Source organism: Anas acuta, chromosome W, assembly GCF_963932015.1.
Source record: "Anas acuta chromosome W, bAnaAcu1.1, whole genome shotgun sequence".
NCBI lineage: Eukaryota > Metazoa > Chordata > Aves > Anseriformes > Anatidae > Anas > Anas acuta.
Window position 1 is genome coordinate 2,409,000 of NC_089016.1, and position 26,244 is coordinate 2,435,243.

The 26,244-nt window shown below is 55.7% G+C and overlaps 2 protein-coding genes across 3 annotated transcripts in view; one reads left to right on the forward strand and one right to left on the reverse strand.

Annotated features, from left to right (window-relative positions):
• Nucleotides 1-26,244, forward strand: part of LOC137847136 (antigen WC1.1-like) — a 155,490-nt gene that overhangs the window by 126,715 nt on the left and 2,531 nt on the right. Inside the window, exons 3-22 of the mRNA XM_068665443.1 lie at nucleotides 14,091-14,399; nucleotides 14,630-14,944; nucleotides 15,053-15,379; nucleotides 15,460-15,774; nucleotides 15,900-16,214; nucleotides 16,823-17,137; nucleotides 18,392-18,700; nucleotides 18,930-19,244; nucleotides 19,353-19,679; nucleotides 19,760-20,074; nucleotides 20,200-20,514; nucleotides 21,123-21,437; nucleotides 22,690-22,998; nucleotides 23,221-23,535; nucleotides 23,644-23,970; nucleotides 24,051-24,365; nucleotides 24,491-24,805; nucleotides 25,294-25,338; nucleotides 25,426-25,734; nucleotides 26,098-26,133. Coding sequence (XP_068521544.1) covers nucleotides 14,091-14,399; nucleotides 14,630-14,944; nucleotides 15,053-15,379; nucleotides 15,460-15,774; nucleotides 15,900-16,214; nucleotides 16,823-17,137; nucleotides 18,392-18,700; nucleotides 18,930-19,244; nucleotides 19,353-19,679; nucleotides 19,760-20,074; nucleotides 20,200-20,514; nucleotides 21,123-21,437; nucleotides 22,690-22,998; nucleotides 23,221-23,535; nucleotides 23,644-23,970; nucleotides 24,051-24,365; nucleotides 24,491-24,805; nucleotides 25,294-25,338; nucleotides 25,426-25,734; nucleotides 26,098-26,133 — 5,763 coding nt within the window. The remainder of the gene's footprint in view (nucleotides 1-14,090; nucleotides 14,400-14,629; nucleotides 14,945-15,052; nucleotides 15,380-15,459; nucleotides 15,775-15,899; nucleotides 16,215-16,822; nucleotides 17,138-18,391; nucleotides 18,701-18,929; nucleotides 19,245-19,352; nucleotides 19,680-19,759; nucleotides 20,075-20,199; nucleotides 20,515-21,122; nucleotides 21,438-22,689; nucleotides 22,999-23,220; nucleotides 23,536-23,643; nucleotides 23,971-24,050; nucleotides 24,366-24,490; nucleotides 24,806-25,293; nucleotides 25,339-25,425; nucleotides 25,735-26,097; nucleotides 26,134-26,244) is intronic.
• The window catches only part of LOC137847094 (antigen WC1.1-like), a 433,117-nt gene that overhangs the window by 61,482 nt on the left and 345,391 nt on the right, over nucleotides 1-26,244 (reverse strand). The window lies entirely within an intron of this gene.

Genomic DNA, 26,244 nt, shown 5'->3' on the forward strand with positions numbered 1-26,244 from the left:
TGGGGCAATCCCAAACATATTTACAGGCTGGGTAGAGAATGGATCGAAAGTAGCCCTGAGGAGGAGGACATGGGGGTGCTGGTGGATGAGAAGCTCAACATGAGCCAGCAATGTGTGCCTGCAGCACAGAAAAACAACATTATCCTGGGCTACATCAAAGGAAGCATGGCCAGCAGGTGAAGGAAGGTGATTCTCCCCCTCTGCTCTGCTTTTGTGAGAACTCACTTGGGGTCCTGCATTCATCTCTGGGGTCCCCAGCACAAGAAGGACATGGAAGTATTAGAATGAGTGCACAGGAGGGACACAAAGATGATTAAGGGTCTCAAGAACCTCTCCTATTGGAGAGGAGAGCTGGGAGGGAGTTGGGGTTGTTCAGCCTGGAGGAGAGAGGGCTCCAGGGCGACTGTATAGCAGCCCTCCAATACCTAAAGGAAGCCTACAAAAAAGCTGGGAAGGGACTCCTTTTAGGAGGTATAGTGATAGGACAAGGAGTAATGGTTTTAACCTAAAAAAGTGTAGGATTCGATTAGATTTAAGGAGGAAATGTTTTGCTCTGAGGAGAGAGGAACACTGGAACAGATTGCCCAGAGAAGTTGTGGATGCCTCATCCCTGGAATTGGTCAAGACCAGGCTGGATGGGGCTTTGAGCAACCAGATCTAGTGGAAGGTGTCCCTACCCATGGCAGGAGGGTTGTAATTGGATGATTTATAAGGTCCCTTCCAAGCCAAACCATTCTAAGGTTCTATGATTCTATTGGACCTGATGGGATTCACCCATGAGAGTGGAAGGAGTTGGCTGATGTCCTTGCAAGGCCACTCTTGGTCATCTTGGATCTATCCTGGTGACTAGCAGAAGTGCCCCAAGACTGGAGGAAAGCAAATGTCCATCCTTGCTGCAAGAATGGCAAGGAGGAGGGCTCAGGGAAGTGCAGGCTGCTTAGGCTCCACTCCATCCCTGGGAAGGTGATGGAGCAGCTCATCCTGGAACCCTATTCCAGGCACAGGAGCAACAATAATATCATCATGAGCAGTTGGGATGTCTTCATGTAGGGGAAGTCACTCTTGACCAACTGGGACACGAAATGCCCCGATGAAATGACTGGCCTGGCAGAAGAGGGCAGAGCAGTGGATATCGATACACTTTGACTTCAGTAAAGTTGTGTGGTGGATTAAACCTGGTAGGCAGCTAAGCAGCACAGGTCTACGGGCTCATTCCTCCTACCTAGTGGGATGTTTTGAAAAGAACCGAAGACTAAAAGTGAAAAAAAAAAAAAAAAAAAAAAGGGGGCTGGAATAAAGACAGTTTAATAGCTAGATGTGCACACAAGCAACAACAACAAACCAACCAACAAACAAACAAACAAAAACCAGAACTTATTTTTCACCATTTGCCATTGACAGGCAGATGTTTAGCTATTTGCAGTGCTTCATCATGTGTAACCGGTCAATATGAAGGCAGATGCCATACTTCCTAATGTTCTTCACACCACCAATAAAAGACAAAAAAAGATTTTGCTAGTGTTGCTTAAAGCTAAATAAATTCCTATCTTTTTTTTTTTTCATGTCTCAGCTCAGCTTAGTACACACATGGACTTAGAGCAGGTGCAGAGGAGGACCACAAAAATGATCTAGAGCACTTCTGTTAAGAGAGGAGACTGGGAGAACTATGGTGATGATGATGATGATGATTATCATTATCATTATCATTATCATTATTATTTACTGGAAAAGAGAAGGCTCTGGGGAGACCTTACAACAACCTCCCTGTACATAAAGGGAGCCTAGAGGAAACCTGGGGAAGGACTCATTACCAGGGAATGTAGTGATAGGACAAGGGGCAAAGGCTTTCAAGTAAAAAAGGGAGATTTCTGTTAGATATTAGGTATTCACATATCGATGAACCATGTCTGCACAGCATCAAGGGTTTCTGTTTCTCATCCTGCCCCCAATGACATGTAGGTTGGGGGTGTGCAAAACATTGTGAAGTTTGCATCTTGGGCTGCATCAAAAGAGGAATGGCCAGCAGACCAAGTAAGGTGATTGTCCCCTTCTACTCTGCCCTCGTGAGGTCCCGCCTGGAGTACTGCGTTCAGGTTTGGGGAGCCCAGTACAAGAAAGATGTTGACCTGTTAGAGCAAGTTTAGAGGAGGGCCACAAAGTTGATCAGAGGGCTGGAGCTCCTCTCCTATGAAAAAAGGCTGAGAGAGCTGGGGAAGTTCATCCTGGAGAAGAGAAGACTCTGAGGAGACCTCATTGTGTCCTTTCAGTACTTGAAAGGGGTCTTGAAAAAAGGACAGAGATGGACTCTTTACTTGAGTTGATAATGACAGGGCAAGAGGGAATGGTCTTCAAGTAACTGAGGATAGATTTAGACTAGATGTTAGGAGGAAATTCTTGGCTGCATAGATAGTGAGTCACTGGAAGAGGTTGCACAGAGAAATTGTGGATCCCCCATCCTTAGAGGTGTTCAAGGCCAGACTGGAGAAGGCCCTGGGCAACCTGATCTAGTAGGTGGCATGCCTGCTTAAGGCACATACCTTGGAACAGTAAAATCTTTTAGGTTCCATTCAACCTAAGCCATTTTGTGATTCTTTGACACTGCAAGGACAACTAACCGAAGCACTCCCTGCAGCCCACTACACCGCTAACAAAAGTATACCATGCACAAGAAGGACACCTCCAGTGAAGACAGCCTGAGAAAGCTGGGATTGCTTAGCCTCGAGAAGACTCCAGTAGACATTATTGTGGCCTTCCAATACACAAATGGGGCTTAGCCAAGTCTGTAGTGATTAGAACAGAATAGTTCCGTTGGAAGGGACTTTCAAAGGTCATCTAGTCCAACTTCCTGACCTCTTAAGGGTTAAACAAAAATTAGAGACTATGTATGAGGGTATTGTCCAAATGCCTCTTGAGCACTGACAGACATGGGACATCAACCAGGTCTCTAGGAAGCCTGTTCCAGTGTTTGACCACCCTCACAGTACAGAAATTTTTCCTAATGCCCCATCTGAATGTCCCCTGGTGCATCTATGTACCATTCCCACATGTTGTGTGATCAGTTACAAGAGAGAAAAGATCATCTCCTCCTTCAACACTTCCCCCCCCCCCCCCGCTCAGGAAGTTGTTGAGAACAATGGGGTTACTCCTCAGCCTTCTTTTCTATGGACCAGATGGCCAAAGGATCCTCAGGCTGTCCTCCTAGGACATGTCCTTTTACCAGCATTTCCCCTTTTCCCTTGGTTTCCCAACTGACAATGCTGGGAAACCCTCTCTCCATGCTCTCACCAGTCAGTGTGACTGACCATGTTTGGTTCCCTCCACTGCTTCCTTTACCATTTGTTGGTCATGTTTGTGTCCCTGGATGTGTTGTGGTTTATCCCCAGGAGGTAACCAAGCTCCCCACAGCCACTCTCAGCCTCACTCACCTTAGCAGAACAGATGGAGAAAAATAGGAGAGAGATGGAGAGACTCTTTATCAGGAAGCATAGTGCTAGGACAACAAGTTTTAAATTAAAAGAGAGTAGATTTAGATCAGATCTAAGGAAGAAATTATTCACAAAAAGGGTGGTGAAACACTGGAAGAGATTACGCAGAGAAGTTGTAGATGCCCCCTCCCTGGTAGTGTTCAACATAAAGGTGGATGAGAGCTTGAAAAACCCGATCTCATGGGATTAGCCCCTACCCATGGATAGGGGGCTGGAACTAGATGGTCTTTAATGTCCTGTCCAACCCAAAGCATTCTATGGTTCTAAGATCCTGGAGGCCTACATTTCATAGAATCATAGAACCATTAAGGTTGGAAAAGACCTCCAAATCAACCGTAACCCAACCATCAATATTACGCTCTAAACAGTGTCCCAGGCATGAAGCTTTCCTTAAACATCCCCATAGAAGGTGACTTCACCACGTCCCTGAAGAACCTGTTCCAAAGCCTAACCAAACTGACCAAAGATCAGGGTGGAAGGAACCTTGAGCAACCTGGCCTAGGAGAAGTTGCCCTGCCCATGGCAGGGGGGTTGAGACTAGATGGTCTTTAAGGTCCATTCAGACCCAAAGGATTCTAGCATACAATGATCCTGCAGGACAACATTTGGTTGTGTAGCTTATGTACACAGAGGGATTTCAGTTTATGTCAAAAAGTTTCTCCCACTTAATATCAACAAACATTTGGAAGAGATGGGATGCAGACTCCCTGTCACTTTGTGGGTGTATGGTCTCATAAGGGGACAAGAAAAGAGTACTCTCACGTCAAACCCTTCCTTTGAATTAGGGGAAAACACACTACTGGAAAAAAGTGATCATCCCCAGCTGAGAGAAAAAAATTAGTGATTGCATCAGCCTGTTTCAAAGTTGATTCCTCTGGAGGTCCAGGGACTTGTCAAGAGCTCCCTGTGCTGTTGAGCTGGGCTGGGCTCCTGGACCCAAGGGGAGCTCCTGGCAAGGAGGCAGCACTGCAGAGAGACAGCTCTGCCCAGGAGCAGCTCCTCTGCACAGCACAGCAGGGCTGGGGGCACTGTCTGCAGGGGAGAAGGGACAAGGGTGGCTGAGAGAAGGGAGGGAGATGTTAAAGGCAGTGTGGAGGGGGGATGCTGAGAGCTCACTGCGGGAGAAATCTTCACAGCCCTGAACAGGGTAAGTCTCTGGCTGCAGGGCAGCACATCTGTTGCTCCTGATGCCATCTCCAGATTTTCTGGCAAATCCCACAGCCTATGGGATTTTTCAAGAGGACTCTGCTATCTCTACTGTATGAATGACATACTCCAGAGCAGGCTTAACCAGACACAGCTGTACAGGACATGGGGGTTCATTCATATGGGGCCGGCTGCAGGCTGTGCAGCCGGGTTGCAGAGTGCTAGCTGGGGAGCTGGAAGTGTGCAATCCTGATCAGGAGAGATCGGAAGAGTGTGCAATGGATCAGTGAGAAACAGAGTGGATTCTGCTCAGAGACCCTGTCCTGACTGTCTCTGTCTTTTCCTCCATGGGCTGCCAACCATGCCTAGAGGCCGCAAATGTCCAACAGGAGCTTCCCCAATGAGTTCCTCCTCCTGCCATTTGCAGACACACGCCAGCTGCAGCTCCTGCACTTCGGGCTCTTCCTGGGCATCTACCTGGCTGCCCTCCTGGGCAACGGACTCATCCTCACAGCCATAGCCTGCAACCACCGCCTCCACACCCCCATGTACTTCTTCCTCCTCAACCTCACCCTCCTCAACCTGGGATCCATCTCCACCACTGTTCCCAAAGCCATGGCCAATTCCCTGTGGGACACCAGGACCGTCTCCTACTCGGAATGTGCTATGCAAGTTTTATTCTTTTTCTTTTTCATCTCAGCAGAGTTTTCTCTTCTCATCATCATGGCCTATGACCGCTACATTGCCATCTGCAAACCCCTGCACTATGGGACCATAATGGACAGCAGAGCTTGTGTCAACATGGCAGCAACTGCCTGGGGCAGTGGGTTTCTCAATGCTGTGCTGCACACTGCCAATAGCTTTTCCCTCCCCCTCTACCAAGGCAATGCCCTGGACCAGTTCTTCTGTGAAATTCCCCAGATCCTCAAGCTCTCCTGCTCAGATGCCTACCTCAGAGAAGTTGGGCTTATTGTGCCTAGTGTGTGTTTAGCCTTTGTGTGTTTTGTTTTCCTTGTGCTTTCTTACATGCAGATCTTCAGGGCAGTGCTGAGGATCTCCTCACAGCAGGGCCGGCACAAAGCTTTTTCCACATCTCCCTCACCTGGCTGTGGTCTCCCTGTTCATCAGCACTGCCTTTTTTGCCTATCTGAAACCCCCCTCTATGTCCTTCTCCTCCCTTAATCTTTTGCTGGCAGTTCTGTACTCGGTGGTGCCTCCAGCAGTGAACCCCCTCATCTACAGCATGAGGAATCAGGAGCTGAAGGAAGCCATGTGGAAAGTGATGAATGGAGGTTTTTCAGAAGGAATAAACTGCCTGTGTTCTTAATGTTATCTGTATACAGACCCAGAAATCGGTTTATTTGTTTCTATTTTTTTTTTCTTTTTTACTTTGCTTTACTTCTCATAGTGTTCCCCACAAAGAAATATCATTGGTCGTACCTTCCTACACTGTATGTACCTGTCTCACGTGACTCCAAGTCTTTGTATAAATTGTGGATCAGGCTTTCTGTGTATTTTAATAAAAGAAAGGACCATGCATTGACTTACTTGCCTGATACCCTTCCTTGTAGACCTGTGGTGGAGCTTCAGGGGCACATGGCAGAGGTGGAGGGGAGAAGAATCCTGCCACATCAGCACTGCCAGGGTGTACCTGTGATTGTTCCCTATTCTTGGATAGCACCACAGAGACAGTGAATTCACCTGCCTCTGTACACAATAGGTGAGAGGGAAGATGGCAGGCAGGCGTCTTTCTGGAGGGAAGTGAGAGCTGTCAGGAGAGCCCAAGCGCTTTGCAGGGACAGTTTGTGTCCAGGAGTCAGTAGCACATGGAACCCATAGAGCTCATATTCTTATATTCTCCATATGAGAGTGCACAAGATGTGGGCGTTGAGAGATGATTACCAGTGAGCAGAAATTCCATAAGATATTCCCTAGGAGTATACTGTGGGACAGACAGTGACTCAAGGTCACCTTCCTTTTAATGGCAATGTGCCCTGGGAATGCACTTGAATGAAACAAATCTAGACATGAAGACTTTCTCACCTACCACAGAGAGTTTTGAACGCTTCCCTAACATGTGCACTCAGTACTTGATAATTATTTTGCATATTGAGGTGGTCATTTCCTTCAGGATGCCCTGAAGGAGCTGAAGAACTCCCAGGGAAATGTGAGGCCAGACATGTGGGAGGTGTTCTGAAGCATGAGCTGCTCAGCCCGCAGGGTACCTGAGGGATTGTGCGGGGCATCCCCTACACCGGCTATTCCTGGATGGGCTGGGAAGAGCCCTGCTGAGCACAACATCTCCTTGTAGCCCTGTGGATCCTGGCTGCGAGGTCACTTCTGTCCCAGAAGCTGGCTGGCCAACAGCAGGGAGGCAGAGCCTCTGAGGTCATAAAGGCCTTCAGAAAGCTGCCCGCAACAGGGTGACTCCTTTGGGGAGACCAGGGGAAAGCTGAGAGAATAAAGGTGGGAGATTTGGGGGAGAGAAGAGGGACTTGGCTAACAGAAAGGAAAGATCTGGAAGAGGTGAGAGGGGTTCAGGCAAGGCTGTGCTGCTGCAACACTTACTAGGAAAACATCCATGTCAAGCCCTGGCAGTATTTTGAAGCAGTAACTGTAAGCCCTACTTACCCCTACATCTAAATGCTATCCCTCTCTCTGCAAGGAATCCACTACTCTTACCCCAACCTCAAACCTCACCTGGCATGGGTTAGCCAAGTCCCAAATCCATAAGGCCTTACCATACACTCTTAGCTCATTTCTCATGCTATTCCTCAGCCTTTCATCCCTAGCATTGAATTCCAGCCTTAACATGATTCTTCAACAGAGCCCTGAAGAAAATCCCAACGTAACATAACATAGTCTCTACACTAGACACAGACTAGAATCCAAAGAAGTAAACAGGCCTCCCTCTAATACTCTGCCCAACCACTAACCCTGGAAGGCAAGATCTAATCCCTAAACCCTAACCTGAACACCTAATCCCCATATCCTTCATTCTTTTGGTTTAGTCACTTAACTGAAGCAGTTTGGCCTCATGAAGCTGAGAGAAACAGCCCTGCAGACACCAAGGTCAATGAAGAAATAGGGTGTGGAAGTGCTCCAGGTGGTAGAGCAGAAGTTCCCCTGCAGCCCATGGTGCACCATGTTGGAGCAGATCTCCAAATGGCAGCTGATGGAAGACCCCATGTGGGAGCATTTGGATGTGGCCTGAAGGAGGATGCAGTCCAGGGAGAGGCCCTGCAGGAGAAGACTCCAGGTCAGAACTGTGGAGAGGAGCCCAGCTCTAGGCAGCCCCTTGTGATGGGGCCTTTCTTCTGAGGACTAACTTGTATCGACCCTTTGATAGATGTTGCACAGGCAAGGACAGGACTCAGGATGGCATCGCCCTTCAGGAAGGAACTTCCTTTGTGATTCTCTTGAAGTGTGGAACTCCTGGCTGTGTCACAGCTTGAGCCACTGAACTGTGCAGGCAGACCAAAGTCCCACTGTGACAGAAGCAACCTCGTGCTTCCCCTGAAGCCACTCCCCTGCCAGTCTTCCTGAACTACCATTGACACCGCAGACTGTAGTGGGTTTACATGGCAAGGTTTTGGTAGCAGGGGGCCATAGGGGTGGTTTCTGTGAGAAAGATCTAGAAGCCGCCCCATGTTTGGGAAGGGCCCCATTGTTTTCCAGATCTGAGCCAATAAGCCATGTTGTTTTGCGCCTCTGTGAGAGCAGATTTAAGACAGGGAAAAAAACGCTGTGCCACACAGCAGCCGGGAGAGTCAAGGGAGTGAGAAACAGCCTTGCAGGTGCCAAGGTCAGTGTAGAAGGAGGGGGAGAGGTGCTCCAGGTGCCGGAGCAGAAGTCCCCTGCGGCCTGTGGTGAGGACCATGGTGAAGCAGGATGTCCCCCTGCAGCCCATGGAGTACCATGGTGGAGCAGAGTTCCACGCTGCAGCCTGTGGAGGAGACCACGGTGGAGCAGGTGGCCCTGCACCGATGGAGGCTGCCGCCTGTGGAAGACCCCTGCCGGAGCAGATTCCGGGCCGGACCTGTAGCCCGTGGAGAGGAGACCATGCAGGAGCAGGTGACCTGGCAGGAGCTGCTGCCCGTGGGGGAGCCAGGTTGGAGCAGTTTTCTCCTGAGGGATGGACCCCGTGGTACGGACCCATACCTGGAGCAGTTCTGGAAGAGCTGCTGCCTGTGGGAAGCCCATGCCAGATCAGTTCGTTAAGGACTACATCCCGTGGGTGGGATCCCACAGCACAGGGGACGAGAGTGACCGAGAAGGAGCGGCAGAGAAGAAGTGCTGTAGACTGACCATAACCCCCATTCCCCCGTTCCCCTGCGCTGCTCGGGGGGAGGAGGTGGAAGAGGGTGGATGGGGGGGGAGGTGCTTTTGGTTTCTTTTCTTTGTTTCTCACTTCTTTAGCTTGTTAGTAATGAGCAATAAATCTTACTATCTGTCTTCTTATGCTGAGTCTGGTTTGCCCGTTACACTAATTATTGCGTGATTTTCTCGTCCTTATCTCAATCCTTGAGCCCTTTTCACATATTTTCTCCCCATTCCTCTTTGAGGAGGGGGAGTGAGAGAGTGGCTGTGGTGGAGCTCAGCTGCCCACTCAAGCAGAACCACGACACAGACTCAAGCAAACAGAGATAAAAGGGAGTGTGAGAATGCCAGTGCTGTACAAACTCAACGACAATGATACATGATATAGCAAGTAACTGGAACACGAGCTGAGCACCAGCTCATCACAAGCACCAGATTCATGCTTAGTTGATTTGAAAGGACTGAGAACAGGGCATTAGAAAAAGCATAAAAGAAGGAGCTACATCTTAGTATGCACTCAGCCTCACCAGAAGTAGCCCTGCAGAATGACAACCCATCTGGCCGCTCATGGCTTGGACAAGTGTACAGTTTGCTGGTTGAAGAACTTTCTAAATGGCCGTGCTCAAAGAGTGAGGGAGTGAAGGGAGTTCAGTCCAGTTGATGTCAGTTGTCCAGATGTCCAGTTTAGTCATCAGTGACATTCCCCAGGGCTTGGGATTGGGTCCAGTTTTATTTAATATTTAGATCTACAATCCAAATGAGAGGATCAAGTATACCCTCAGTAATTTGCAGATGACAAGAAGTTAGGTGGGACAGTTGGTCTGCTTGAGGGTAGGAAAGCTTTGCAGAGGGATGTGGAAAGGCTAGATTGGTGGACTGAGTCCAATCACATGACATTCAACAATGCTTCTGCACTTGGATCATAACAACCCCATGCAGTAGCATAGGCTTGGGGAAGAGTGGCTGGAAAGCTGTCCAGAAGAAAAGCACCTGGGGATGTTGGTCAACAGCCAGCTGAACATGAGCAGCCACCGCCCATCATGGACAGGGACACTAACATCTTCCAATAGATCATCTGTGCTTATGAGGTCACTGTCAGCTGAAGATCTGATAGGCCACGAGCAGGCCCATGGCAGGTGAATATTCCTGTGATAACAGTGGTGCCTGAGTCGCTGACAGGCCGAGGGCAAACATGGCCTGTGTTAGGAGCTGCGAGAAGCCAGTATGCCAGGAATAAGCATATGGGTGGGTCTTTGGGAGCTTATGATGTCATGTCAGCGATGGCACCCCATGCTTGATTATTCCTGAAATCCACCAGAAACCCCAGGCACCTGTCTACTGGTGCATCACACTACTAAATTGGGAACAGAAACCAAACAGGTGTCTATGTGGTGCTCAGGTCAGTGGTGCCTGTGGAGCTGACAGACCAGCAGCAGGCCCACAGATCTCGTAAGAGCTTGTGAGGGCACTGTTGCCTGAGAAGATGACAGGCAGGAAGGAGGCCCATGCCTGGGGAATGGACTTGTGATGCCACTCTTGGCTGAGTAGCTGACAGGGCAGGAGCAGGTGCAGGCCAGGAGAAGGCCCATGGCAGGTGAATATGCTATGGCATCACCTGGAGCTGTGTTGGGCAGAATCATGAAATAGCCTGAGTTGGAAAGAATCAAGGATCAGTGAGTCCAACTCCAGCCACCAGACAACAAAATAGAATATATATGTATCTAAAAAACTATACAAACGGTAAATATATATTAAAAATATTAAAATATATAATGTATATATTTATGAAAAATAAACTTTTATGTATGTATAATACATGTAAAATTAATGTAATGAAAAATAAAATAAAATATATAATTAATATAATATACTGCATAATATAACATAATACTGTATAATATACTGGAATACTTTATGTAATATAAATATATGTCAAATAAAAATATAATATAATCTATAATATAATATCAGTAATTATATATTATATAATATGAACTATATAATAATACATTCAATATATAAGAATAATATTTAATCTAATGAAATATATAAAAATATAATATAATAATGTATAAGTAATATATATATATTGTATATATTCATAAAAATGTGTGTTCTATTAAAAATATAAAATGTATATATATATGTGTGTATTTATATATATATATATATATATATATAATAAAATATATGTCTGAGAGCATTGTCCAACACTTCTTGGACTCTGCCAGGCTTGGAGCTGTGAGGAGGCTGGGAGGCACCGCAGGGCCATGCCTGGGCACGGGGCCAGGAGGAAACCACCGTCTTCCTGCCCGGGCGCCATGTCACGTGGGCTGCGGTTTGTGCACCTGCAGTGGCAGGCAGGCTCCAGCTCCCGACCCACCGCGGGGAATAACGGCCCCTGGGTGACACGCTGAGAGCCAGGGAGACGCCTGAGGCTCTGGGCTGCAGCTCTGCTGCCAGGGCAGGCCCTGGACCAGCTCTGGCTGCTGCCGGGACCCCACAGGAGGCTCCCTGGGGAGGGACGGGACAGCCAGCACCCCCATCATGGGGCTCTGGCCCTGCCCAAGGGCCTTTCCCAGCTGCTGCTGCCAGCACAGCAGGGGCTGTAGCAGGGGCAGGGGCTGGTCCCTTCCCAGCCTGACACAGCCCCGCTGCAGGACCAGTCCCTTGGATCCCATGGCGCAAGGACGGCCGGACAATCGCACCTTGGGCTCTTGGATGCTACAGCTCAGGAGATGCTCCGTGCTCCCACAGCAGGCTGCAAGGGGTGTCAGAGCCATCTGCCCCCACACCCAGCCCTACCCCACGATGATGTCCCACCGCAGTGACGTGAGACCCGCAGCGGAGCCGTCCCTCATATATGGTCATGAAGAGCGCTGGAGAAGTTCATTGGAGAGCTGGGCTGCGTCGGAGGGGAGATAAGTGCCAATAACGTCTAAAAAGGTGCCTGCTGCTTCGATTGGCTCCTCCTGCAGCTGGGACTGCATCTGCACAGATATATTGCCCTCCCATAATCGTCATTGCCCCGTGGGTCCCCAGGAGCTCCAGCAGCAGGTCTGTGCTGTCAGGACAGGAGCCTCAGGATGGGGACAGAAGGACTCCTGTCCCCTTGGGTGCTGTGGCTGTTCCTCTGGGTGCAGCCTTGCAGAGGTAAGTGCCAGCTTCTCTGTTCCACAGCCTTGGGACAGTGGGTAGCAGTGGAGTCATTGTGATGCTTCTGGGAGTGGGGTTGCTTTGCAGACACCACTGAAATGAGAGGCAGAAGACTCTCAGTCTCTCAGCCCTCTGCTTTAACCTGTGCCTGTCTTTGTGGGAGAGGGTAATCCTTTTCCACAGCTCCCATGATTATGGCAGCCCATGCCTGGCATCATTTCTAGACTCCTTGCCCTTGGGGACCCTTTTGGTAGCCCTTGTTCCCCATCACTGTGCCTCTGGATCTGGAGGAGTCCCAGACAGAGAGAGTGACCCTCAGTGAGCTCCAGGGCACAGCCAATGTCTGGGATGCCCCAGGGGTGTTGTGTGCTGTTCCCTGCCCTTGGGATCTGGGGAAACACTTACTCCAGGAAGACAGGTTGTGTCCCATTAACAGAAGGGGACTGGGGCATCTGCACCCAGAAGTGGTACATAAGTGTCCTTCCTGGGGCCCTGTCCAAGCAGAGGGACTGATCTGACAGCAGGGACGAGGAAGGGTTTTTGGGATCCTTGTGATCATTCAGTGCCCTGTGGGCACCCTAGAGTTCCTGGGTTGGACAGTGGTTTTAGGAGGTGCCTGTGGCAGACAATAGGCAATGGAAGCTGCTCAGGGGCATGGGGCTGTTTGGGGGACACTGGGCTGGGGAGGAGTGGGAGCCCCATGCAGGGCTGGGGGCTGTGTAGGGATGGGTATGGGCGGGGACAGGGGTCCACTGGGGTGGGAGGAGGTGGTGAGGGCCGTGGGGCAGCAAATGGCCCAGGAGGGCTAGAGCTGGGTACCCCCAGCCCAGCATAGCCCATGGGAAAAACAGGGACCCCCCATTGCCCCTGGGAGAGCATATGGGGACAGAGATCCCACCCTGGGGACTGTGATTATGCCTGGGGAGGGGGTCTGTGAGTATGGGGCTCAAAGCTCTCCTGACCCTTCCTTTGTTGGTGTTTGAAGGGGCTGCGGAGGTGAGGCTAGCAGATGGTGATGGGCGTTGTGCTGGGAGAGTGGAGATGAAACTCCATGACGAGTGGGGGACCGTGTGCCATTTCTACTGGGACATGTCCGATGCTGCAGTGGTTTGTAGGCAGCTGGGCTGTGGGGTTGCTCTTGAAGCTCTTCACAAAGCACACTTTGGGCCAGGATCTGGGCCCATTTGGATGGTTGCTGTTGCGTGTAATGGCAAGGAGTCTGCCCTGTCTGACTGCAATCATACAGGACGTGGTGAATCCTACTGTTCTCACAATCTGGATGCTGGAGTGATATGTTCAGGTATGGGTTAAACCTATTACACACTTTTTGAGACTGGGACAAGGGAAAAGGGTAACAGCTCATGGGTCAGGGCTCTGAGCTCAGTCTGTCACACGTCCCTGGGAAAAGTACAGCCCAGGTGCCAACAACAAGCATGACCTTGAAGCTGGAGCAGCCAACCCTGGGGAGGTGCCTGGTGCTGGGAGAGGAAAGCTCCCACCCTTCCCCATTGTGTTGCCTGGTTCCCATCTTTGTCATCCCATTCAACCAGGCCCTGTCTGGCAGGCTGGTCCCTATTCCAGGGGAATCTAGAGCAGCTCCCCCAGCCACCAGCAGCCTCAGGGAAGGGCGTGCAATGGCCCAGGACTTTTGGGTTATATCCCCAGCAGCCAAGAGAACCTCGGCCAACGCAGAGGGGCTGCTCAGAGGGCAGGAGCACTGAGGTTGTGCAGAGGAACATGGTGGCAAGGAGCACCCTGTTCATGTCCTGGGGTCACCCCATGAGTGCCAGCCCCTAGGGACACGGCCCTCCAGGCCGTGCTGACCCACTGCCCAGCCTCTCCTGCCTGCCCTGTGCCCCAGAGGGGGCTGTGCCAGCACCTCCTGGCTCTCCTCGGTGCCTGCCCTCATACCGGGAGCTCGTGTCAGCCCAGGTCTGCACTTTGTCTGATCTGGGAACTCACAGGTCTCCTTGGTTGCTCCAGGATTTGTGCGGCTGGTCGGAGGGGACAGCCCTTGCTCAGGAAGTCTGGAGGTCTACGACAGGGACCAGTGGAAAGCTGTCTGTCACTCTCACTTTGGTGCCAAAGCTGCCGAGGTGGTGTGCAGGGAGCTGCAGTGTGGCACAGCCCTGTCTGTCCATGGGGCAGCTCAGCTGGGAGAAGGGGCCGGTCCTGTCTGGGACAGAGAGCTGCAGTGTGTGGGGAATGAATCCACCATCCTCTTCTGCCCCTGGAGAGCCCCTGGGCATGAGGCCTGCACCCACAGCAATGACCCTTATGTCATCTGCACACGTAAGGACTCGAGATGTAATAATGCTGATGGGGGTTGTGGTGGGGGCAGGAGAGCAGGGTGGGCACTGGGCTGTGCTGGGTGGGGGACAGGTGGGGTGAGGTGGTGGTCTGCGGTCCTAAAATGAGAGTGCTGCAGGAGGAGACAGGCACGCTGTCCCTTTGGCCTCTCCTGCAGCTCCTGTGGGAGCAAGAGCACAAATGTGGCCTCTCTCACCCTCCTTTGTCCCCAGAGTACACAGGGTTCAGGCTGGTGAATGGCAGCACAGCGTGTGAGGGCAGGGTGGAGGTGGAGGTGCTGGGGACATGGGGAACCCTCTGTGCCTCCCGCTGGGACCTCTCGGATGCCCACGTTCTGTGTCGGCACCTCGGCTGTGGCTTTGCTGAGTCCATTCCTGGAGGAGGGCATTTTGGGAGAGGAACCGGCCCCGTCTGGAGAGACTCGTTCCACTGTGACGGGACTGAAGCCCACCTGGGGCAGTGCCCGGTGACTGCCCTGGGGGCCTCGCCGTGCTCCCAGGAGAATGCTGCTGCTGTCATTTGCTCAGGTGAGTGCTGGGCATTGCTGCAAAGTCCATTTGGACCTGGAGTGTGACAAGGCCATCCACAGCTTTGGACCCTATGGCAGTGCCTTGCTGAATTTCTCCTCTCACCAGGCCTGGCTCACCACATGTCTGTACGGTTGGTGGGCGGAGGGAGCCGGTGCGATGGGCGCGTGGAGGTCTTCCAGCACGGGACGTGGGGCAGAGTCCTGGATGAGCAGTGGGACATGAAGGAGGCCAGCGTGGTGTGCCGGCAGCTGCAGTGCGGAGAGGCAGAGGCAGCCTACACCCCCGTGAGGGCCGAGCGAGGTCTGGGCCCTGTGGGGCTGCGTGGGGTGCGGTGTGCAGGGCACGAGGCTGACCTGAGCCTCTGCAACACCTCCTTACCTGAGAGCACACCGGCAGCAGGGGTCATGGAGGACGTGGGGGTCGTGTGCCGGGGTGAGTGGTGCTGCACGTCCCCCATCTGTGGGGCTGGGAGGGCAGCCAGCCCCTGATGGCTGGGGTTCTCCCCACTGCAGGGAGCCGGCGGGTGCGGCTGGTGGACGGGGCTGGGCGCTGTGCCGGGAGAGTGGAGATCTACTACCAGGGGCGCTGGGGCACCGTCTGCGACAACGCCTGGGACCTGGCTGACGCCGCCGTCGTTTGCCGCCAGCTGGGCTGCGGAGGGGCCCTGGAGGCAGCCGGCTCTGCTCGGTTTGGGGAGGGCTCCGGGCAGATCTGGCTGGATGGCGTCAACTGCTCCGGGGCTGAAGCTGCTCTCTGGGACTGCCCTGCCGAGGCCTGGGGGCAGCACAACTGCGGGCACAAGGAGGATGCGGGAGTCGTCTGTTCAGGTCTGTGCTGGGAGTGGGGCTGGCAGCTGGGGACAGCAAGGCCAGGGTGAGGGCAGAGCCAGGTAGGGCCAAGGCCATCAGTGGCTGACATCCATGGACGTCCCTTGGGCCTTTCCTCCTTCCAGAGTTCATGGCCCTGAGGCTGGAGAACAGCGACGGCTGCTCCGGGCGCCTGCAGGTTTTCTACAACGGGACGTGGGGCAGCGTTTGCTCCAACTCCATGACCACCGAGACGGTGTCACTGGTGTGCAAGGAGCTGGGCTGCGGGAATGAAGGGGAACTGGAAACAGATTCTAACTATGCCAAGCTGTCTGGCATCACGTGGCTGGATCGCGTGGAGTGTGGGAAGAGCAACAGCTCCTTCTGGCAGTGTCCCTCTCATCCCTGGCATGTGCAGTCATGTGATGACCTCCGAGAAGAGACCCACATCACCTGCAATGGTAAATCTGGTTTCTCAAGACACGAGGTCCACTTCCCCACTGGGTATGGTGAAATGCAGAGAAGGAACCCAGAGGGGCTTTGACTTCCTGCATTAGACCCTGTTGCTGCTGGTGGTACAAAGGTGACTTAAGCTCCCAGAGCCACCCACATCCACCAGCAGCAGTCAACGGCCAGGATGCCATCAGCTCCTGGGAATTTGGTGCATTTGAGAGGTGCCTGGTGCAGGTGATGAATAGGAAGAAGTATGGGGTTTAGAGTCACGTTGCTTTGGAGAAGGATCTGGTCAGGGGAGGAGTGAGAACCCTGTGCAGGACTGGGGGTGGTATGTGGGTGGGCATGGGCAGGGGCAGGGGGCAAATGGGGTTGGAAGAGGGGGTTATGAGGGCTGTGGGTAGCAAATGGCCCAGGAGGGCTGGAGTTGGGCATCCCCAGAGCAGTGCAGCCCATGGGCAGAGGAAGGATCCCTCCAACACACAAGTGACAGTCTGTGGGGACAGGGCTCCCACCCTTGGGCCTGTGACTCTGCCTGGGCAGCAGAGAAAGAACTCGCAGACCCACCTTGTGGGGCTCAAAGCTCTACTGACCCTTCCTGTGTTGGTGTTTGAAGGGACTGCAGAGGTGAGGCTGGCGGATGGCGGCAGGCACTGTGCTGGAAGAGTGGAGGTGAAACACCAGGGTCAGTGGGGGACCGTGTGCAGTGACCGCTGGGACATGACCGATGCTGCAGTGGTTTGTAGGCAGCTGGGCTGTGGGGTTGCTCTCGAAGCTCCTCAGAAGGCACACTTTGGACCAGGATCTGGTTCCATTTGGATGGATGATGTTCACTGTAATGGCACCGAGTCTGCCCTGTCTGACTGCACACACAATGGCTGGGGTCAAACAGACTGCGATCACAGCTTGGATGCTGGAGTGACATGCTCAGGTAAGGACTGAACTTGTTCCCTACCTCTGGGATGAGGACACTTCTAAGGGACCTGGCTGTGACGTCAGGAAGCAACGAGTGAACACCAGAACATGGCTCTGTGTGTCAAGTTGCACTCTGAGCTGGGTCTGTCACTGCTGGTGTCCCTTGTCCCTGGGGAAAGCCCAGTGGGAGCACACCCAGCCTGGCCCTGAAGCTGGAGCAGCCAACCCTGGGGAGGTGCCTGGTTCTGGGAGAAGAAAGCTCCCACCTTTCCCCATTGTGTTGCCTGGTTCCCATCTTTCTCCTCCATTCACCCAGGCCCTGTCTGGCAGGCTGGTCCCTATGCCAGGGGAATCTAGAGCAGCTCCCCCAGCCACCAGCAGCCTCAGGGAAGGGCGTGCAATGGCCCAGGACATTTGGGTTGTACCCCCAGCAGCCAAGAGAACCTTGGCCAAAGCAGAGGGGCTGCTCAGAGGGCAGGAGCACTGAGGTTGTGCAGAGGAACATGGTGGCAAGGAGCACCCTGTTCCTGTCCTGGGGTCACCCCATGAGTGCCAGCCCCTAGGGACACGGCCCCTCCAGGCCGTGCTGACCCACTGCCCAGCCTCTCCTGCCTACCCTGCACCCCAGAGGTTGTGCCAGCACCTCCTGGCTCTCCTCGGTGCCTGGCCTCATACCGGGATCTCGTGTCATCCCAGGGTTGCTCTCTGCCTGCTCTTTTGCTCTATGTGTGGCTGGTGGATGGGGTCATCCATGCCCAGCACCACACTTTGTCCCTGTCTGAGGACCCCCCCCTTTACCTGCTCCCCAGATGTGCCCCATTCTAACAGCAGCTCCGCAAGAGCTCCAGCAGCCCCTGGGAACAGGGGACTTTTTTGGAAGCTCCAAGGGGTTCCTCAGTCTGGCCTGAGCCCGGCAGGGCAGAGCCAACTGCAGCAGCCCCCAGTGCCTGGGCCCATTTCCATGGGTCCACATGCTGTGAGTGCTGCAGTGCTGGGGCCGGTGCTGGGCAGCCCAGGGGCTCCAACCAGCAGCAATTAGTCTGAGCGGTGCCTGAAGCCGGGGGCTGGGAGAGAGGGCAGCCCATGGGTACTGGGCTGGATTCTGAGGAGCAGCAGGGGGGCCCGTACGTCTTTGTGCCATCAGCACCCACTGAGAACTTCTGTGCTGACCGTGGAGCTCTGAATCTTGCCACTTTACTGATGAGGTGGGAGGTGGGCACGGAAGTGCCAGAGGGCTCTGGGAACTCACAGCTCTCCTTGGTTGCTCCAGGATTTGTGCGGCTGGTCGGAGGGGACAGCCCCTGCTCTGGAAGTCTGGAGGTCTACGACAGGGACCAGTGGAAAGCTGTCTATCACTCTCACTTTGGTGCCAAAGCTGCCGAGGTGGTGTGCAGGGAGCTGCAGTGTGGCACAGCCCTGTCTGTCCATGGGGCAGCTCAGCTGGGAGAAGGGGCCGGTCCTGTCTGGGACAGAGAGCTGCAGTGTGTGGGGAATGAATCCACCATCCTCTTCTGCCCCTGGGGGGCCTCCAAGGACAAGGCCTGCACCCACAGCAATGGCACTCATGTCACCTGCACACGTAAGGACTCGCAGTGGGATGATGGACAATGGGGTTGTGGTGGGAGCAGGAGAGCAGGGTGGCACTGGGCTGTGCTGGGTGGGGGACAGGTGGGGTGAGGTGGTGGTCTGCAGCCCTAAAATTAGAGTGTTGCAGGAGGAGAAAGGCACGCTGTCCCTTTGGCCTCTCCTGCAGCTCCTGTGGGAGCAAGAGCACAAATGTGGCCTCTCTCACCCTCCTTTGTCCCCAGAGTACACAGGGTTCAGGCTGGTGAATGGCAGCACAGCGTGTGAGGGCAGGGTGGAGGTCGAGGTGCTGGGAACGTGGGGGACCCTCTGTGCCTCCCGCTGGGACCTCTCGGATGCCCACGTTCTGTGTCGGCACCTCGGCTGTGGCTTTGCTGAGTCCATTCCTGGAGGAGGGCATTTTGGGAGAGGAACCGGCCCCGTCTGGAGAGACTCGTTCCACTGTGACGGGACTGAAGCCCACCTGGGGCAGTGCCCGGTGACTGCCCTGGGGGCCTCGCCGTGCTCCCAGGAGAACGCTGCTGCTGTCATTTGCTCAGGTGAGTGCTGGGCATTGCTGCAAAGTCCACTTGCTACTGGTGTGTGACATGGCCACACAAATTTGGGGAGCTCATGGAACAGCCTGGCTGAATTTCTCCTCTCACCAGGCCTAACTCACCCCATGCCCCTGCGGTTGGTGGGCGGAGGGAGCCGGTGCGACGGGAGCGTGGAGGTCTTCCAGCACGGGACGTGGGGCAGAGTCCTGGATGAGCAGTGGGACATGCAGGAGGCCAGCGTGGTGTGTCGGCAGCTGCAGTGCGGAGAGGCAGAGGCAGCCTACACCCCCGTGAGGGCCGAGCGAGGACGAGGACCTGTGGGTCTGCGTGGGGTGCGGTGTGCAGGGCACGAGGCTGACCTGAGCCTCTGCAACACCTCCTTACCTGAGAGCACACCGGCAGCAGGGGTCATGGAGGACGTGGGGGTCGTGTGCCGGGGTGAGTGGTGCTGCACGTCCCCCAGGTGTGGGTCTGGGAGTGCAGCCAGGCCCTGACAGCCGGGGTTCTCCCCGCTGCAGGGAGCCGGCGGGTGCGGCTGGTGGACGGGGCCGGGCGCTGTGCCGGGAGAGTGGAGATCTACTACCAGGGGCGCTGGGGCACTGTCTGCGACGATGCCTGGGACCTGGTTGACGCCGCCGTCGTTTGCCGCCAGCTGGGCTGCGGAGGGGCCCTGGAGGCAGCCGGCTCTGCTCGGTTTGGGGAGGGCTCCGGGCAGATCTGGCTGGATGGCGTCAACTGCTCCGGGGCCGAAGCTGCTCTCTGGGACTGCCCTGCCGAGGCCTGGGGGCAGCACAACTGCGGGCACAAGGAGGACGTGGGAGTCGTCTGCTCAGGTCTGTGCCGGGAGTGGGGCTGGGAGTCAGGGACAGTGAGGCTGTGGTGAGGGTAGATCCAGTTAGAGCCAAGGCCATCAGTGACTGACATCCAAGGACTTCCCTGGGGCCTTTCCTCCTTCCAGAGTTCATGGTCCTGAGGCTGGAGAACAGCGACGGCTGCTCCGGGCGCCTGCAGGTTTTCTACAACGGGACGTGGGGCAGCGTTTGCTCCAACTCCATGACCACCAAGACGGTGTCACTGGTGTGCAAGGAGCTGGGCTGCGGGAATGAAGGGGACTGGGAAATTATTTTAAACTCTGCCAAGCTGTCTGGCATCACGTGGCTGGATCGCGTGGAGTGTGGGAAGAGCAACAGCTCCTTCTGGCAGTGTCCCTCTGCTCCCTGGGATCCGCAGTCGTGTACTGACCGCCGAGAAGAGACCCACATCACCTGCAATGGTAAATCTGAGCCATCAAGACACCAGGTCCTGTTCCCCACTGGGCATGGTGAAATGCAGAGAAGGAACCCAGAGGGGCTTTGACTTCCTGCATTAGACCCTGTTGCTGCTGGTGGCACAAAGGTGACTTCAGCTCACAGAGCCACCCACATCCACCAGCAGCAGTCAACGGCCAGGATGCCATCAGCTCCTGGGAATTTGGTGCATTTGAGAGGTGCCTGGTGCAGGTGATGAATAGGAAGAAGTATGGGGTTTAGAGTCACGTTGCTTTGGAGAAGGATCTGGTCAGGGGAGGAGTGAGAACCCTGTGCAGGACTGGGGGTGGTATGTGGGTGGGCATGGGCAGGGGCAGGGGGCAAATGGGGTTGGAAGAGGGGGTTATGAGGGCTGTGGGTAGCAAATGGCCCAGGAGGGCTGGAGTTGGGCATCCCCAGAGCAGTGCAGCCCATGGGCAGAGGAAGGATCCCCCCAACACTCCAGTGACAATCTGTGGGGACAGGGCTCCCACCCTTGGGCCTGTGAGTCTGCCTGGGCAGCAGAAGGAGCACTCACAGACCCACCTTGTGGGGCTCAAAGCTCTACTGACCCTTCCTGTGTTGGTGTTTGAAGGGACTGCAGAGGTGAGGCTGGCGGATGGCAGCAGTCGCTGTGCTGGGAGAGCGGAAGTGAAACACCGGGGTCAGTGGGGGACCGTGTGCAGTGACCACTGGGACATGACCGATGCTGCAGTGGTTTGTAGGCAGCTGGGCTGTGGGGTTGCTCTCGAAGCTCCTCGATATGCACACTTCGGGCCGGGATCTGGGCCCATTTGGATGAATTTTGTTGGCTGTCATGGCACCGAGTCTGCCCTGTCTGACTGCACACACGCAGGATGGGGTCAAACAGGCTGCATTCACAGCTGGGATGCTGGAGTGACATGCTCAGGTAAGGACTGAACTTCTTCTCTACCTCTGGGATGAGGACACTTCTAAGGGACCTGGCTGTGACGTCAGGAAGCAACAAGTGGACACCAGAACATGGCTCTGTGTGTCAAGTTGCACTCTGAGCTGGGTCTGTCACTGCTGGTGTCCCTTGTCCCTGGGGAAAGCCCAGTGGGAGCACACCCAGCCTGGCCCTGAAGCTGGAGCAGCCAACCCTGGGGAGGTGCCCGGCGCTGGGAGAGGAAAGCCCTCACCCTTCCCCATTGTGCTGCCTGGTTCCCATCTTTCTCCTCCATTCACCCAGGCCCTGTCTGGCAGGCTGGTCCCCATGCCAGGGGAATCTAGAGCAGCTTCCCCAGCCACCAGCAGCCTCAGGGAAGGGCGTGCAATGGCCCAGGACTTTTGGGTTGTACCCCCAGCAGCCAAGAGAACCTTGGCCAACGCAGAGGGGCTGCTCAGAGGGCAGGAGCACTGAGGTTGTGCAGAGGAACATGGTGGCAAGGAGCACCCTGTTCCTGTCCTGGGGTCACCCCATGAGTGCCAGCCCCTAGGGACACGGCCCTCCAGGCCGTGCTGACCCACTGCTCAGCCTCTCCTTCCTGCCCTGTGCCCCAGGGGCTGTGCCAGCACCTCCTGGCTCTCCTCTCTGCCTGCCCTCATACCGGGAGCTCATGTCAGCCCAGGGCTGCTCTCTGCCTGAACTTTTGCTCCATGTGTGTCTGGTGGATGGGGTCATCTATGCCCAGCACCACACTTTGTCCCTGTCTGAGGACCCCCCCCTTTACCTGCTCCCCAGATGTGCCCCATCTAACAGCACCTCCCCAAGAGCTCCAGCAGCCCCTGGGGACAGGGGACTTTCTTGGAAGCTCCAAGGTGTTCCTCAGCCTGGCCTGAGCCCGGCAGGGCAGAGCCAACTGCAGCAGCCCCCAGTGCCTGGGCCCATTTCCATGGGTCCACATGCTGTGAGTGCTGCAGTGCTGGGGCCGGTGCTGGGCAGCCCAGGGGCTCCAACCAGCAGCAATTAGTCTGAGCGGTGCCTGTGGCTGGGGGATGGGAGAGAGGGTAGCCTATGGGTACTGGGCTGGATTCAGAGGAGCAGCAGGGGGGGCCTGACCTCTTTGTGCCATCAGCACCCGCTGAGAGCTGCTGGGCTGACCGTGGAGCTCTGAGTCTGGCCACATTACCGATGAGGTGGGAGGTGGGCACGGAAGTGCCAGAGGGCTCTGGGAACTCACAGGTCTCCTTGGTTGCTCCAGGATTTGTGCGGCTGGTCGGAGGGGACAGCCCCTGCTCAGGAAGTGTGGAGGTCTACGACAGGGACCAGTGGAAAGCTGTCTGTCACTCCCACTTTAATGCCAAAGCTGCCGAGGTGGTGTGCAGGGAGCTGCAGTGTGGCACAGCCCTGTCTGTCCATGGGGCAGCTCAGCTGGGAGAAGAGGCCGGTCCTGTCTGGGACAGAGAGCTGCAGTGTGTGGGGAATGAATCCACCATCCTCTTCTGCCCCTGGGGGACCTCCAAGGACAAGGCCTGCACCCACAGCAATGGCACTCATGTGATTTGCACACGTAAGGAATTGGGTAGGGATGGTATCCTCTGGGGCTGTGGTTGGGGGCAGGGTGGGCCCTGGGCTGTGCTGGGTGGGGGACAGGTGGGGTGAGGTGGTGGTCTGCAGCCCTAAAATTAGAGTGTTGCAGGAGGAGAAAGGCACGCTGTCCCTTTGGCCTCTCCTGCAGCTCCTGTGGGAGCAAGAGCACAAATGTGGCCTCTCTCACCCTCTTTTCTCCTTGAGTACACAGGGTTCAGGCTGGTGAACGGCAGCACAGCGTGTGAGGGCAGGGTGGAGGTGGAAGTGCTGGGAACGTGGGGGACCCTCTGTGCCTCCCGCTGGGACTTCTCAGACGCCCACGTTCTGTGTCGGCACCTCGGCTGTGGCTTTGCTGAGTCCATTCCTGGAGGAGGGCATTTTGGGAGAGGAACCGGCCCCGTCTGGAGAGACTCGTTCCACTGTGACGGGACTGAAGCCCACCTGGGGCAGTGCCCGGTGACTGCCCTGGGGGCCTCGCCATGCTCCCAGGAGAACGCTGCTGCTGTCATTTGCTCAGGTGAGTGCTGGGCAGTGCTGCAAAGTCCATTTGCCCCTGGTGTGTGACACGGCCACCCACAGCTTTGCACCCTATGGCAGTGCCTTGCTGAATTTCTCCTCTCACCAGGCCTAACTCACCCCATGCCCCTGCGGTTGGTGGGCGGAGGGAGCCGGTGCGACGGGCGCGTGGAGGTCTTCCAGCACAGGACGTGGGGCAGAGTCCTGGATGAGCAGTGGGACATGCAGGAGGCCAGCGTGGTGTGCCGGCAGCTGCAGTGCGGAGAGGCAGAGGCAGCCTACACCCCCGTGAGGGCCGAGCGAGGTCTGGGCCCCGTGGGGCTGCGTGGGGTGCGGTGTGCAGGGCACGAGGCTGACCTGAGCCTCTGCAACACCTCCCTGCCCAAGAGCACACCGGCAGCAGGGATCATGGAGGACGTGGGGGTCGTGTGCCAGGGTGAGTGGTGCTGCACGTCCCCCAGGTGTGGGTCTGGGAGTGCAGCCAGCCCCTGAGCGTCGGGGTTCTCCCTGCTGCAGGGAGCCGGCGGGTGCGGCTGGTGGACGGGGCCGGGCGCTGTGCTGGGAGAGTGGAGATCTACTACCAGGGGCGCTGGGGCACCGTCTGCGACGACACCTGGAACCTGGCCGATGCCGCCGTCGTTTGCCGCCAGCTGGGCTGCGGAGGGGCCCTGGAGGTAGCCGGCTCTGCTCGGTTTGGGGAGGGCTCCGGGCAGATCTGGCTGGATGGCGTCAACTGCTCTGGGGCTGAAGCTGCTCTCTGGGACTGCCCTGCCAAGGCCTGGGGGCAGCACGACTGCCGGCACAAGGAGGATGCGGGAGTCGTCTGTTCAGGTCTGTGCTGTGAGTGGGGCTGGGAGCTGGGGCGTTGGAATCTGGGGTGAGGATAGGGCCAGTTAGAGCCAAGGCCCTCAGCGGCTGACATCCAAGGACATCCCTGAGGCGTATCCTCCTTCCAGAGTTCATGGCCCTGAGGCTGGAGAACAGCGACGGCTGCTCCGGGCGCCTGCAGGTTTTCTACAATGGGACCTGGGGCAGCGTTTGCTCCAACTCCATGACCACCGAGACGGTGTCACTGGTGTGCAAGGAGCTGGGCTGCGGGAATGAAGGGGAACTGGAAACAGATTCTAACTATGCCAAGCTGTCTGGCACCGCGTGGCTGGATCACGTGGAGTGTGGGAAGAGCAGCAGCTCCTTCTGGCAGTGTCCCTCTCGTCCCTGGAATCCGCAGTCGTGTGATGACAGCCGAGAAGAGACCCACATCACCTGCAATGGTAAATCTGACCCATCAAGGCACCAGGTCCACTTCCCCACTGGGTATGGTGAAATGCAGAGAAAGAATGCAGAGAGGTTTTGACTTTCCTGCTTTAGACCCTGTTACTGCTGGTGGCACAACGGTGATTTCAGCTCTCAGAGCCACCCATGTCCACCAGCAGCAGTCAACAGCTGGGCTGCCAGCAGCTCCCTGGGGGATGCAGAGGCAACTCCAGGCAAGGTCTCAGAGGAGACCATGCAGGGTTTTCAGGAGTCCCCCCTCCTGGGATAGCCTCCTGCTGCTCTGTGAATCAGGGACCCTGTAGAGCCGAGCACTTGGGTCCCCCCTGCAGTACCGTGTGTGTCCCCTGAATGAACAGGGTTCTGCTGCTGCCCTGACCCAGGCAGCATGGGGACGTGTGAGCAGAGATAAGCTCTGCTCTGTTCTGCACAACCCCCAGAACAACCCTTTTCAGCCCAACTTCTCTTTCCTTTGGGACATGGACAGAAAGGCCGCAGGTGGCTGCATGCCCCAACTCCACCAGCTGCACAGGTAGGGAGCTGCCCCTGCACTTGCCCCCCTCACCTGGCAGGGCTGTCCCAGCTGTCCCGGTGCCATGGGACATCGCTGCCTCCCCAGACAGGGAGAAGATCCGCGCTGTGGGAGGCAAGGACAGCTGCTCGGGCAGAGTGGAGATCTGGCACCGCGGCACCTGGGGGACGCTGTGTGACAATGCCTGGGACATACGGGATGCCGAGGTGGCGTGCAGGCAGCTGGGCTGTGGCCCCGCGCTCTATGCCCTGGGCCAGGCTGCTGCTAGAGAGGGGACGGGCCCCATGTGGCTGATGGAGTGCAGGGGGACGGAGCTGTCTCTGCAGGACTGCTGGGCCCAGCCAGGGGACAGCGGTGCCTGCCAGCATAAGGCAGATGCGGCTGTGCATTGCTCAGGTGAGCAGTGGGGCTGGGAGACATCACTGAGGGCTTGGAAAGGAGCTGAATTGAGTGTATGCCCTGCTGGATCCTGACATGGCCCCAGTGCTGGCCTGAGCAAGGGTGTTCCTGCAGAGTGGGAGGCTGGTGGTGGGTGGGGAGCAGCCTCTGTGGGGCTGGATGTGCCAGCACATCCCCTGGTCTGCCTGCACTGTCCTGTGAGCAGCCCAGAGCAGTGGTGTTGGGCCCTGTCCCTGCCACCCTGCCCAGCCCCACAGGAGGGACAATTCAGGTGGCACATGTAGGGGCCATCTGCCAGGGAGGCTGCCTGGTACCACAGCCCCAGCCTCTCAGCCCAGCTCTCCTTCTGCTCCCCTGCAGCTGCACTCAAGATAGCAACTCCCCCACCACAAGCAGGTAAGCTGTCCTTCCCCTGGGCTGAGTCTGTCCACGGACAGGCTGTGACCCACATCCAGGGGAAGGGGCTCCTTGCTGGGCTGTGAGACTCCCAGGAAATCAAGGGAGCTG